Source organism: Musa acuminata, unplaced genomic scaffold, assembly GCF_036884655.1.
Source record: "Musa acuminata AAA Group cultivar baxijiao unplaced genomic scaffold, Cavendish_Baxijiao_AAA HiC_scaffold_1137, whole genome shotgun sequence".
NCBI classification, from domain to species: domain Eukaryota; kingdom Viridiplantae; phylum Streptophyta; class Magnoliopsida; order Zingiberales; family Musaceae; genus Musa; species Musa acuminata.
The window spans coordinates 1,121,536-1,136,456 of NW_027021349.1; the positions used below are offsets into that span (position 1 = coordinate 1,121,536).

Sequence of the window (14,921 nt, forward strand, 5' to 3'; positions counted from 1 at the left end):
CACGCGCGAGCCGCCGTTGTTCTTAGGCTTCCGCTCCGCAAAGAAATAGCCTTCATGCCGATCGCTGCCGAGAAGATTCCACGGCTCGGTGCCGTAGACGTCGGCGAAGGCGACAGCGCGGCCAGGGAGGGGTGCGCCGGCGACCCAGTTTGCGAGGTAGTCAACCACGAGTTCCTCCGCCGTGGGAAGGAACCTGTACCCGCTCGGTACGAGGTCGACGGGCTCCATGGACGACTAAATTTCTGGTGAGGAGACGAGAGGAAATGAACGCGGAGAAGAGACGGGAGCAGAGGCGAGGCGAGAGGAATCGAACGAGGAGACGAGAAGGGAGCAGAGGAGGGGCGAGAGGCGAGAGGCGAGAGGCGAGAGACGAGGGGAGAGAAGTCATAGTGAGAGTGGGGGAGGAGAGAGAGATATATATAGTGGGACCGTGGTCGGACAGAGTGATTCTTGAATCGAATCCAATTGGTTAATCTTAATTTGGATTCCGGAGCCCCCAAATTAATTAGATTAAAAAGATTTTAGCGTCGTATTATATATTTAATTCGAAATTAACTTTCGCACGTGCTCATCTTATTTGTGTCTCCAAGATCCACCGAGCCCATCGCCCCATTCGATCTGTCTCGGCTCGGGAACGAAGGTGGGAACGAAGGTGAGCATTTGGTTCGAAACGCCTCATCTTTCAGCGAAATGCATAGATTTTAGGGCTGATTTTAAGTTTTCTTCGATCGATTTCAGGTTGGTTCGATGATCGCGAAGACGGAGGAGGTATGTGCGCTGCTTCTTCTAAGGTTGCCTCGTGGTTTGAGGGTGGGAGCTGACGGAACCAATCATAGGTACGAGGAGGGTGATCGTGTGCCCCTCCCTGTATGCCAACAAGGTCCGTCCAATGGTGATTTCCTTCCTTTCCATTCGATTCTTGCCACATTGCCGCTTTGGGCTTTATTCTTATTTAGGTTCGTATTTGGTGTAGCAACATGTGAGTAGCAAAAATGATAAGTAGAAGTAATCAGATCCTATGAACTCGCAGACTGGATTGAAGCAGAATGATCTTTGAGAATGGTTACTTGACATCCATGAATACAGTGAAACAAAATTTTGTACAAGTTTCTCTACAATAAAGATAAGATGTTGAAACACAGTGACAAGCTTGAAATTTTGATTGCGGCCTTTTAGCATATACTTCAAGATCGAGTAGTGTTATCAGCAGACAACATAGGATGGATGGACCACAGCAACACTCACCAATAAGATAGCAGCAGCATAGGACAACAATCTAGTGAGAGGATAAAGTAGCACAAAACAATAGCAAGTGATCTCCATTTCACAAATGAAATAAATGAAGCTGATTCATTTAGTGATCTCATCTTTTTCATGCTAATGATCTATTGATTAATCTTATTTTCTTTCAATTTAATTTGCCTTGTTTAAGAACCTATTCTGGGAAATGATTGTCCTTTTCAAGACGTGTATTTTCCCACTCCTCCCTAATAACAAAAAAAAAAAGAGATAGAAATATTTTGACTTTTAATTTCTTTAGAGGATTGAGTTTTTCTTCCAAAGTATACTCCTTAAGTGAATCTGTATTTTTTTCCTGTTAAACAAGTATGAGAATTTAATTACCTCCACGCTATATTAAACTTTCTGATTGAGAATAATAATTTTCACTGAAAGGTTTAACAAATTCTTGATGAAGAGTTTTGGCAATAAAAAATTTTGTTGGTCAGATCAATTTTGGTGATGGCAAGATTAGTGATGGAAAAAATATATTTTTTTGTAGCTATAGCTTGACCAATAACCTGCAAATAATATTTATTTTTTTCCCCAAATCTCTGAAGTCATCTAGTAATATTTTGCAGGCATAGGAACACCAAATAGCATAACATAAACATCAAGGAGTCCACTATTCTGAGCATGTGAAAAATAACAGCAATTGGTGTTTAGATAATATTCATAGTAATGTAAACTTGCAAAGAATGCTAAGAAGCTCTAGAAATAAGTTTATCTTACTTAGCCGCAACAACATAAAAATGAAGGTGATTTAAAGTTTGTTTTACAACTTCATTTCAAGTAAACTCTACAAATACATTTTACAAATCCAAGTTCCTCTTCCACATAAAAGCTCAATACAAGAAAAGAATATTAGTGGTATTCAATCATGGATGATCCAATCATGGATCGCAGTATCGTGTTTATCTGTGGTATTGGCCCATGAATAGACCGGTGTAGTCGATGTCGACGTACCATATGTCTGAATATTAGTACATCCCAATTTTCTTTAAAAAAAAGCCAAAGATGATTGGAATTTATAAAAAAATCATTTTTAAGTATTTAATCCTAATTAATGATAACTTATTATTTTTAAATAAGAATACAATGTGTATGAGGCATGAAAGAATAGGAATAACAGGTTAGAAGGATGAGAAAGTGAATTTATCTTTTTAGTCCCATCAATTTGTCCCTAAATATCCCTAATTTAGATCTAAATGTAAGAGAATAAACCTAGTTGAGACTAAACATAAGACAATGCCCTTAATCACGTTTAATCTTTATACAAAATGATGATAAAACATAGAAAAAAGCTAAATGCTATCTCAAATTAGACTGAAATTCCATCATATCCTGAGTTCGAATCCTTCCTTTATTTAAATCAATATCTTGATTACCATTAATCACCGATCATGAACTTTCACAAATAAAAGTGTGAGAAAGCGAATGAGGATGAGAGTAAATGAGAGTAATACTGGGTAAAAAGGGAGACACATGAGGATTTAAAGTTCCAAAAGAGGCCTCAATGGTTAATTTGAGTATTCGGGTTTCACTTGAACCAATTTGGATTGGTATTTATCAAATTTTGACCGATACAACATGAGTTTTCAAGGTACTGAACGACATATCATCCATACTTGGTCGATACCTCACCTGATTCTTTCATACCATCTGAAACAGGCTTATCACTTTCCAATCAGTGGGCAGACCTGTACAGCTCGTTTCGTGTTATTTTGAATGGTATGCCATACAATGCAGCAAATCATGATTGCATATACTGTTTAATTTTCACTTTTCCATTTAATCTTTGTTCATCAGTGAAATATCATATTCCTCTACTACTGTATACTTTAATCACACAAAAAACAGAGAAAGACTCCATTTTTTCCTTTTGCTCCGACAAACACAGAAACAGAAGGAAGGGGTGATTCAGAAGTTTTGTTGGGAACAAAGTATTATTAGAACAAAACTTTAAGAGCATAAGAAATAGAAGCCATTGCACCTAGGTGGTGGAGTAGCATATTGAGGTGGTGCTATTGTATGTGTAGCCCGTGGTCGTATCCTACATCAACAAAAACATGATTTCCACAAATTACATTGATTTGTGCTGAATTATATGTGTTGGAGTTATAAATTAGATCAAACTCCATGAACTGGAGTTACAAAATATAGCATTTAAAATTCGATAAAACTTATTCCTACAACTGCACAGGTTTGGTATCGATATGACATCAAACTATATGAATTAATACCAATCAGTATATATTTAATTTTCATTACACTTTTAGTGGTACTAGATGGTATAGACCAGTGTGCCATCCAATATATTGGTGTCATAGTGGTTCGATTGATTGCTGAAATCGGAACTGTGTTGACTTTTAACATCTTAAAGTGTCAAATTTTGTAAATTTTTATCCTTAATCGTTCATTCAGGTGATAGGAAGTGGAAAAATCAGAGCTCAAAGTGACAAATCAATGAAGTTCAAGGATGGTTACATGATTTCTTTTGGTCAGCCTGTCCACGAATACAGAGGTTCTACTGTGAGGCATCTTCTCCTCAGACAGGTCAGTCTATCATATCATTAAGCATATTGGATTACTTCTTTACTTTTCTTATAAAGAACTTCTCATGGGATGTTTTCCTTTTAGGAAGTTGTATTTAGTTTGCAAATTTACTTATAGCAGGAAGTCATGCTGAAGTTTAAGTCTTTAGTTATTTTTATTCTATTCTTAAATTAATATTTTAAAATTTAATTTTTTAAAAATTCCTGAATGAAGCTTGGCATTGTTAGTTCGATAACTAATTATGTTTGTGGAGTGATGCACTTGTCTGGAACAAGAATATGCTGTATGTTGTGAAATTTTCATATTCTTGTCTTATTAATGGTGCTTCCTCCAAGTGGTTTAAGGCTCATAGGGATATAAAACAATGCGACCCTTCTCGTATGACATCTTCATCACAGTTTAGATAGATTATGTGACCCAAAATCTTATTGCTCTTTTCAATTTGGTAGGAATTAAGGTTTCATATGTAATGTTTGCAGATAATTTATTCCTTGCCTTTAAAGCTAACCCTACATCATGCTCCAACATCAATGCTATTCTCAAATCTTTTGAGCTTCTCACCAACCTGAGGATCAACATGCATAAATCTAATGTCTACTTCCCTAATTATTATAATCCTACAATCAAAGGGTTTACAATTCTCCTAGGATATTAGAGGGAAGCTGGCCTGTCAAATATCTCGAATTCCATCATTTTATTGATAAACTCCCTTCAAATATGTCAAAACATCCTTCTCAACAAAGCTTTCAATAAAATCTTAGACTAGTTCAAAATTATAATCTCCTAAGTTGATATGATGACTCTAATTGGCTCTGTGCACAATTCAATACCCACACATCTCCTCTTAGATTTGGATCTTTGACTTTTTTCTTAAACACATGATGTGAATGACTAGAAATTTTTTTTGTAATTTTGATCCAATAAAAACAAAATAAAACTAATCAGTTGGGAGATTATTTCTCTTCCCAAACCCATTAGAAGCCAGGGCTTACATGATCTTATTAATGTTAAATTTTAGATCATCACTAAAAGAACTATTCCTCTCATGAATAATCATGAGTCTCTTTGTATTAGTATTTTTTAATCAAAATTGTGATCGTCTTCAAACCTGGATTGAATCTCCTAATCGAAATTTTTTTGATCTCGAACAAATATTTCTTATCTTTCCCATCGAATCACAGGGAGATTTAGGAAAGTCATGGACACCAACACCTCAACCTCCATGTAGGATAACCCTTGGATTAACACTATACCTTTTAAATGACCAACCTTCCTTAATGTGAATGAAATGATGCACTACTGCATAGTTCTCGATCTATTTTCACAAAACCAATAGAACATTCACACTCTCACAACTCTATTTCAACCCCTTCTTATGGAGAGAATTAGGCGCTGACATATCTCTACTGGATGCTATAAGGATCAATGTATCTAGAGCTCAAACCCCATAGACTCTCCTTCTTATCAGTATATTAGACCTTATAATGAAACTAGTGTGAATGTTTGGCCCAATTAGAAGGTAATATGATTACTCATAAGGTCAAGAAACTTTGTCATAACAAACTCTCCAATTCTTCCACCATTTCCCCTCTTCTTTATGGCCAAGTTGAATGCTGCCTACTTTGTAAGCTACTACAAATTTTGCTAAACATTTTCTTTTTGATTATTATATTGCTTGGTCTTTTTGAAATCTCATTCAACAAAAGATCAAGGACACTTATAAATTTATATCTTTCTGGCATCTTGGCTTATCATTAGATGAAGGGAAGGAGCTTGACATATTTGGAACCTCATTACTTATGCTCTTTGGCTTATCATCTAGTCGTAGAACCGTAGATGTGACTATCATTTCTCTTTCGAGGAGTTCTCTTAATCCCATGCACACTGATAGATCTTAAATTGCTTATTAGAATGACTTCAAACCCTACTTTAGTCATCAGTTCTTTTGGTATTGCTGTTCAGAGTGCTTCCATGACTGAAGTTGTGACTATTTTTAATGTCTTCAACATGCCTTTTTGCATCATCGATCGAGCTTATTTATACTATCCGATGCAAAATTTCTTCTTTGACTAATTAGGAGGAGGAATAGAGAGTGCAAAGGGTCTGCAGGTGATGAGAACAACATCGCCACATGATTTCTGATCCTCTTTTCCTGTTGTTGTGTTCTATTTTGCTAAATTTTCCCCTTTTTTTGGGGGATATGGTGACCGAATCTTAGAGCTCTGACTGTGCGTGTATGTTAGTCATAAGTATCTTATTTTTCTTAGAACATCTGTAGTTCTTTGGCTGGTTATTCTTCGATTTGAACCTTTCATGCTGTTGTTTGGAGCCATATGCTGACATTCATGTAGTTTCATGGATCTGGAGAGCATGCATGCTTGAGGTCCCTTTTTCTGTTAAGATCAGAGGCTTCCTTGATCATTTGGTGAAGGGTTGATTTAGTAGTTAGTGTCTGATCGATTTGTATAGTGATTTGCTTCTTGAGAGTAGAAAGAATTTTTATGTGTCACCCCCTTTATTTTCTTTGTCGATATTGTTTGTTGAGTCCTTTTGAACTCATCCATGGCCTAAGCCTCATAATGAAGGCAAGAACATGGTGATAGAAGGATAGGTAAGAAGCATTGATCATATTACATGATGCAGAACTGCATCAGAAATGATCCGCTTGACTTTTGATGGGCCAAGATATGTCTGATATTGAGTATTTCATTGACCATAACTATAGATTTCGCTCATAAATTCTATCACTATTTGGAATGTGTAGCTAAAATTGTAGTATATGAAATTTGAAGCATCAGGGACTTTTGTTTTTAATTTTGGGTGATTAGTAGTCTTTGATTTGTATTTGTGAATGGAAGCGATTTGTATTTTATAATTAGATCGGGGTTGCTTTGACAATTTCTTATAAGTAGAGTTGATCTTTTTAGATGGTAAATTATATATCCTTGCAAAAGCTTGAAGAAGCCATATCGTAAAGGATGGAGTTTTAGTGTTCAGTCTAGTGAATGAGATTGATTTCACAAAGACCATAGGAAGCATGCGTCTGTATAAAATAGTGCAATACACTAGAGATGCGTGTTTTGGAAATCTATACATATGATGGATCAAAGACATGGTTAAAAATCTAGTGAGCTTCAAAGACAATCTTCCAACACTCTAGATGCCTGGAAAACAAACTTGTATGGATCTGTATAACTCTTTGCGTCACCCTCAAAGCTATACATTACCTTTAACATGGAGAGCTTATTTTGAACCTACTTCAAAAATCCATTTGATAATGTTTCATTGTCTATTATCAGTTCTTCTACTTGTGTACCTATTGGTAGATCTCATGCACTCCTAATCTAGTTTTGGTTCTTGTAAGTAATACAATTTCTGATGTACTCTAAAAGAACTCTGATAACATTCATCAGTCCAATTCAAGTTGCATATCTGTATGCATAAGAGAAACTTGAATTAAGATTCTTTTCATCAATTTATATTTCATTGGGATCATAATTATAGTTGGAGCATTCATCATCATTCAATTTTAAACTTTGGTATCCAATGAAAAATAGAGACATAATTTCATTTATGTTATATCTATGAAAAAATATATATAAAAGTTGGTATCTTAATTTTTTCCGATACAGCTAAGCTTAAACTCTTCAAAATGTTTGTGAATAATTACTACAATGAGCAAGAAAAATCATAACGCTTGAAATTAGTGGCCCTAAAGTAATAAATATAATTGCTAGAATCTGCTATCTATTTCCCTCAGTTGATGTTCATGTTATGTGTGCATGTGTGCACACATGAGAAGAAACAACTTTTCCTAAATGATACTCTATTGCACACTTATGTTTGGACGGGAAAGAAAAAACATGTCTCGGAAGAGGAAAAAATAAAAAAAATAAAAGAAGTCTTGGTCTTCTGCTCCCCATTTCTTCCAAATAGTTGAATTGAAAAGATGGGCTTATTTTTTGTGTTATTGTTATTAATTATCATTTCTTCTTATTTATATCATTGAGATTGTTCCATCAATCATTTTTTTCAGTTTTACTTAGCATATGGGCTTCGTTATAAGTAGTCTGTAAGTATTAAGATTGTCTCTTTATCTGCTTCCTAGATTCTGATTTATGTTTATAAGAGTTTGCTTCTAAGAGTTTGTGTTGATGGTATTGGTTATTGTGCCTCATAGTACATTCTGAGTCAATATATTTCTTTATCTGCGAAAACTTTACTAGATGATGATATCTAATCTTTTGCAGGAAGATACTACTAACGAGAGCAAATTGATCCTGTATGGGCTTTACTAGCAAGCAATTGTTGGATCAGTGAATACTTGTATGTGCTCCTTAATATCATCTTATTTGTGATTTTCATTCTTTGCCAAACAAAATTATGAAACTTTTTTCTTTTGTCTCTTTGCAGGCTGACCTGGTATATTCAATATGAGGGACTGAGCCAACTGGGATGCTTGGAAGGCTGTTGAAGGTTTACAAAATCCACTTGACAAATCTTATATATATATATATATATATATATATATATATATATATATATATATATATATATATATATATATATATATATATATATATATATATATATTGTTGGGTAAAATTAATTTCTTATTTAATATTAGTAAAATTGACAGGGAAGGAAGTCAAAGGAGGAGGCTATGAGTGACTACATCACCAAGGTTAAATAGCTACTCGAGGCAGCTGCTGTTGCTTATGCTACTTTGTCACATCTTGCTCTATGTAGTACCATATAAGTTGTTAGCTTCTATCTTGAACTTGAATCATCCATTGGATGTGTTAGTTATGGATTTCATCTCCTTTATGTCTTAACAATTGACACTATCTGAAATCTAATACAGTATCGTATCATTTCATTAGTGTTTCATTCGAGTTAAGATGTATGCGGATGTTAAGTTTTTAGGTCAGGAAAGCTAAGAGTTTGCTTCTAAGAGTCTGTCTTGATGGTATTTGTTATTGTGCCTCATAGTACATTTTGAGTCAATATATTTCTTTATCTGTGAACTAGATGATAATATCTAATCTTTTGCAGGTAGATTTTGAAGAATATGTTGCAAAAGCTAAAACTTTACCTGAAAATACTACTAAAGAGAACAAATTGATCCTGTATGGGCTTTACTAGCAAGCAACTGTTAGACCGGTGAATACTTGTATGTGCTCCTTAATATCGTCTTATTTGTGATTTTCATTCTTTGCCAAACCAAATTATGACACTTTTTTCTTTTGTCATTTTGCAGGCTGACCTGGTATATTCAATATGAGGGAGTGAGCCAACTGGGATGCTTGGAAGGCTATTGAAGGTTTACAAAACCCACTTGACAAATCTTATATATATATATATATATATATATATATGTAACTTGTTGGACAAAATTCATTTCTTATTTAATATTAGTAAAATTGACAGGGAAGGAAGTCAAAGTAGGAGGCTATGAGTGACTACATCACCAAGGTTAAACAGCTACTCGAGGCAGCTGTTGCTGCTGCTTATGCTACTTTGTCACATCTTGCTCCATGTAGTACCATGTAAGCTGTTAGCTTCTTTCTTGAACTTGAATCATCCATTAGATGTGTTAGTTATGGATTTCATCTCCTTTGTGTCTTAACAATTGACACTATCTGAAATCTAATGCAGTATCATATCATTTCATTAGTGTTTCATTCGAGTTAAGATGTATGCGGATGTCAAGTTTTTTTGTCAGGAAAGGAGTGCGGGCATGTTCAATGAGCATTACCTGCAGCCCATATATTTAGTGAAGCTTCATTGATTCCCAGTAAGACTGTAAATTGTCTGTTAGGTTTTGTTCATTTTTCTCTTCAATACTACATGCTAGAGATCTTTTATCTTTGTTCAGTTTCTTCCCCTTAAAACCTAGTGCGATCTGTGATAAAATTTTATAGGAAATTTAATAGTAATGAGTGTATATAACCTTGAAACTTAGCTGATCTTTGAACAGGAGGCTTTTTATAGTTGTCTTCCTATAGTATGATTATTTAGTCTAACAAGAATGGTAGAAAAATCCTGTATATTTTATCCGATCTTCTGCTATGACTTTTGGGCTTCTTTCTACATCCAAATTTGTATAGAATGTGTTTTGTGAAAGGCATGCAAACATTGCTGGAGTCTTTCATCTTTCAGTATGCTGTCTGACATTTATTTGCTTATGGTCTCTTAAAAATATGTGTCAAGCATAGTATTGGTTTTGATCACATTGGTCTCAGAACTTTGATAGTTTTCTCTAATAGACTCCAATTGATCAAAAGGAACTTTGCTTTATGGAGTTAATTAGGCAAGACATTCATTTTTAGAAGAAGAAAATGATCATTTTGATTCCAACAAACAAGATTTTCTTTTCCTTTTTCCATTAGTTTCTCATTTGCTACCTCCAAATAATGTAGCTTGCAATTCTGTTTTCCTATTTGCAACTCAAGTCTTTTGCCTTCCTTTTCTTCCATATCAACTACTGGAACGAATCTTGGGTTCTCAAATTTGTAATTTCATCAACACTCTATTGAACTCAAATTTGAATTCATGGCATACTCTCTGAATGAGGTGGATTATTGTGTGTGTAACATGCATGGAGATTCCTGTTAATGTTAGTTCTTAGATCGTGGCATGATTTCTATTCAACTCAAGCTTGAAATGACATGCATACGTGATCTGGGAAGAACAGCTAACATTGATCATTTCTGTTGGTAACTGGGATAAATAGTAGATAGTAGAAAATTTTGCAATGAAAATATTATGATGACTGCAGCAAAATGATTGTTACGGCCAAATATTTGATGAGGTCATAAGTCATTTGAATTTGATTCTTGGTTTTGTCTTCATTTATATCCTCTGCCAATGCCTCTTTATTTTTGCTGCAACTTCAAGTATTTTGGTTTTGTGGCTGCTGCATGGCTGACTGCAGTAGGAATTTGTCTCATACACATGTTTAAATCATCAAGAACAATTTTAGTCAAACTGTGTTCTTACCTTCTTTTTGTTTGAATCAAAACTCCTTTTTTAAGTATCTTGGTTTCTTGATCAGCTTATGAGCTTAAATTCTGCAATAAGAATAATTTAGATTGGCTAAGTTTAAATGCTTGAGTAGAGGGAAAAACTCAAAATATCTTTTTTTTTCCTATTTTGTTTTATTTCTACATCTCTTGTGTCACATGACAAGGAAATGATTCTTTCTTCTTCCTATTTGATACTTCTGTCACTGAATTCTTTCAAGAGAAGAGATTGTTGATTAAAGTGTTTTTCAACACAAATGTGAATTGAAGTTAACTTAATTATTAATTATCATGGATTTAATTGGTTTTATTTAAGTCGAATTAATTTTTGTATAAATTTTTATCATGATATAGAATGAAATTATTAAGGGATTATATATATTATTAAAAAAGATGAGAAAAAATAGTTTTTTAAAGGTTAAAATCAAATGCCTTATCATATTCAAATAATTTTTTTTTTAGTTTTTTAAAAATATTTTTTATGAAGTCAAATTAATCAATTTTGCGAGTCCCTTTTTCTCAAAAGCTGTTTATTTTATTGTAAGATTTCCCTAGAATAATCCTCAATGTTATATATTTTTGTATTGAGCATCTAAATATTTTTTTCAGTTCAGTTAATTTTTCATAAATGATAAAAGTATCATTAAATGGTTAATTGACAGAAATTTAATTCCTTTTTATTTATTTTTTTAGTGGAAACCCTTAAATCATTCATTATTTTAATTTTATACATTACAAAAGGATTAGGATTATTAATACATAATTAAAATTGTACATTTTCAAAATAACTAGTTAAAAATTGATTTAAACATTATAAAATAATAAACTAAGATCCATTTATATGATAATATTTTTATTTTTAAATAATATCTTTTATTTAATATGTCAAAGTTCGATGTGTCTTTTTTTAATGCCATTATCCGATGCTCGTCCATTGTGATGGCCATCGAAGCGAACACCAATCTTCACTCCCACAAAGCTTCACGAACCCTAACCTTAAGTATCCCCCAAGATTGTTTCTTATTGTAACGCTTTGTGGATTTTATTTTCTCATGTTCTAGTTTGTTACCGATGGTTTGTTCTTTGCAGAGCTTAGTGAGGTCCTCATAATAACCACTGAGCTGTGGACAGGTACTCCGGTGTTGAGGTCAGCATCGGTGATCATTATTAGAGCCACCAGGATCTTGAACATACTTGGTATCGATCTCCAATCTATGTTAAGCCTCGGTGGTACATCCGATTTGGAATTCGTATCATAATTATGTAAGTTGAGAAGGTGAGAAAGATACTAGAGCTGACTTCTGCGGTCCAGGAAAGATTCAACTTTCTGAAAAATGGTGTGGAACTCTACGTCGAGAAGGTCAACAACAGAGAGCTTTGTGTGATTGTTCAGGTTGTCTTTCTGGTACAAGCTTCTCGACGATGAGCTCATCGTTAGACATTTTGTCTGTGGCAGTTTAATTTAGATTTTGACTATCTTGTTTGAAAAAGTTGAGGCTTTTCATTGGAATTGTTTGTCCGAGATTCTTAAAAGAACTTACAAGTGAGTATGCCACAATTATGCAGATTTTCACTAGAATCAGTTTGACAACTACAAGGGCATTCTGGTTCTTCCTTGCATGGCCATGGTTTAAATATGGGTTTCTGAGACTAGATGATCTCATTCTACATTAAGTAAGCTTTCCATTCTTATTCTACATTTGTTATATTCTTTTGGCCTCTGCTGTTATAATTATGGGGTCTTTAGCAATAATATATAAAATGAAAGCCATTCAGACAACCAAAGGGATGGATCCACAAATGATTGACTACAGTTTCAGTTTGTTCACTGATACCATCTCACATACAATTGTACACCTCCTTTAATTGTATTGTACTATGTGTTAAAGGTGCTTGGGCTATACTCTTGTGCTTTAATATGATGTTATTTTCTTGGAAAATATAGTGGATTGCATTACTTCATACCGACCTATAGTATTAAAGTCTTCGTTAGCTTATCTTATTTGCATCAGGTTAAACATATGTATTTAAAAATACATATGTTTAATAGTCTGACATATGTTTAAAAATACATATGTTTAATAGTCTTCATTAGCTTATCTTCTGCATGTTGCTCATACTGACATCATGACTCAAGACTCTAATCCTGTGATTGTTTAATAGTCATTTATTAGGTGACTTATTGCCAATAATTATTCATTTCTTGCAATATAAGTGGATTCCATCACATTGTACTAATGTCGTTCCTATATAGCCTATACCTATCATGATTTTCATGGTGAGGATTGTGAAATCATCCATTGTTTTCTTTAATGATTTCTTATATTAGATATTCTTTTATTAATTAGGGCTTGTCATGGTATCCTATGCTTTGTCATGGAAAGTGATGCTAAAGGTTGTGAGGTGAGTTTCTTAACCACTTCATTCAGTTTTGCATTAAACATTAAATGAAGTTATTATTTTCTTACATTTTATTACATTTTCTACGATGCTAGATGGCATAGGCCAGTGTACTATCCAATATATTGGTGCTGTATTGGTTCGATTAATTGCTGAAATCCGAACTGTGTTGACTTCTAAAATCTTAAAAGTACCAAATAGGTTAATCTGTCTGAGGAGAACATGCCAAATCAATGGAAATCCTATCGACGAATACATAGATTCTGCCGTGAAACATATTCTCCATATCCCTATCATATCATTAAGCACATTGGATTACATCTTTTCTTTTCTTATAAAGAACTTCTCATGGTATAACCGATGTTTGTTTTCTTTTCTTATAAAAAATTGTCTCATTCACTGAAAGTGTAACCATCGGAGTGGGATGCTTTCCTTATGGTAAAATATATTTAGTGTATATTTTTTTAAATTCTTATGGACATATTTTAAATTCTTATGATAAAGTCGTCAGACTTCATAACGACATATGTATTAATCTCATATTCACTTTTTTGAGCTTGGTTGCCTTGCAGTGCTTACATAGATATTTGCCCAACTTCAACTAGAAATGCTTATCTGATAGGCTGTACCTAAATGTTTCAAATTTTTTAATGCACTAACCTTGTTTGTGCTGAAATTTAGATGGATGAATTTATTTACTTTCTAAATAGTAATAAAAACACAGATATACTTGGAGAAATATATATTTGAGTGCTTAATGATCCATTTTAATTGACTTTTTACTTTTTAAAACCTCAGGGTGTCCTCAATATCAAAGTAAAGATCATGTTGGATTGGGATCCTAAAGGAAAGCAAGGCCTCATGACTCCTTTGCCAGATCAGTTTTGTCTCTAGAGATTTAAATCGTAGAGTGACTAGAAGAATTTGAATGCTACAACCTTTGTAAAAGGAATTAGGATTATATTTCTTCTTGATAAGCTTGCGGCAGATAACAAGCCAAAGTTCTTTTGATTTATGTGCTTGTACTAGTCCAAGATTAACACGAAGGAAGATTGGGAGTCTTTAGGCTCATATCTTAATTTTTTCCAATCTTCTCAGAAGCATTATTTGTTCTTATCATTTGTTTTGATACCCGACATTGTTACTCTCTATTTTGATAATTTTTACTGTTTAGGACAACAATCTAGTGAGAGGATAAAGTAGCACAAAACAATAGCAAGTGATCTCCATTTCACAAATGAAATAAATGTAGCTGATTCATTTTGTGATCTCATCTTTTTTCATGCGGATCTATTGATTAATCTTATCTTCTTTAAATTTAATTTGCCTTGTTTAAGAACCTATTCTGGGAAATGATTGTCCTTTTCAAGACCAGTGGGTGTATTTTCCCACTCCTCCCTAATAACAAAAAGAAAAAAAGAGAGAAATTTTTTGACTTTTAATTTCTTGAGAGGATTGAGTTTTTCTTCCAAAGTATACTCCTTAAGTGAATCTGTATTTTTTTTCCTGTTAGACAAGTATGAGAATTTAATTACCTCCATGCTATATTAAATTTTTTGATTGAGAATAATAATTTTCACTGAAAGGTTTAACAAATTCTTGCTGAAGAGTTTTGGCAATAAAAACTTTTGTTGGTCAGATCAATTTTGGTGATGGCAAGAT

The 14,921-nt window shown here is 33.7% G+C and overlaps 1 protein-coding gene across 1 annotated transcript; it reads left to right on the forward strand.

Annotated features, from left to right (window-relative positions):
• Positions 1 to 263: 263 nt before the first annotated feature.
• LOC103982402 (small ribosomal subunit protein uS3y-like) lies at positions 264 to 14,597 on the forward strand. The gene is made up of 15 exons (XM_065178777.1): positions 264 to 292; positions 591 to 652; positions 739 to 768; positions 837 to 880; positions 3,703 to 3,834; positions 8,085 to 8,160; positions 8,248 to 8,310; positions 8,474 to 8,518; positions 8,890 to 9,007; positions 9,095 to 9,157; positions 9,265 to 9,631; positions 11,991 to 12,252; positions 12,426 to 12,533; positions 13,208 to 13,262; positions 14,058 to 14,597. The coding sequence occupies exons 1-6, from the start codon at positions 264 to 266 to the stop codon at positions 8,130 to 8,132; spliced, it is 345 nt and encodes a 114-aa protein (XP_065034849.1). The 3' UTR covers positions 8,133 to 8,160; positions 8,248 to 8,310; positions 8,474 to 8,518; positions 8,890 to 9,007; positions 9,095 to 9,157; positions 9,265 to 9,631; positions 11,991 to 12,252; positions 12,426 to 12,533; positions 13,208 to 13,262; positions 14,058 to 14,597.
• The last annotated feature ends 324 nt before the right edge of the window (positions 14,598 to 14,921 follow it).

Excerpts from the sequence above, each read along its gene's own strand:
- LOC103982402 (XM_065178777.1), top strand. The coding sequence starts at position 264 with ATGAACGCGGAGAAGAGACGGGAGCAGAG. Across the intron at positions 293-590 it reads GAGAAGAGACGGGAGCAGAG|ATCCACCGAGCCCATCGCCC; the intron begins GCGAGGCGAGAG and ends TGTGTCTCCAAG. Across the intron at positions 881-3,702 it reads CCTCCCTGTATGCCAACAAG|GTGATAGGAAGTGGAAAAAT; the intron begins GTCCGTCCAATG and ends TCGTTCATTCAG.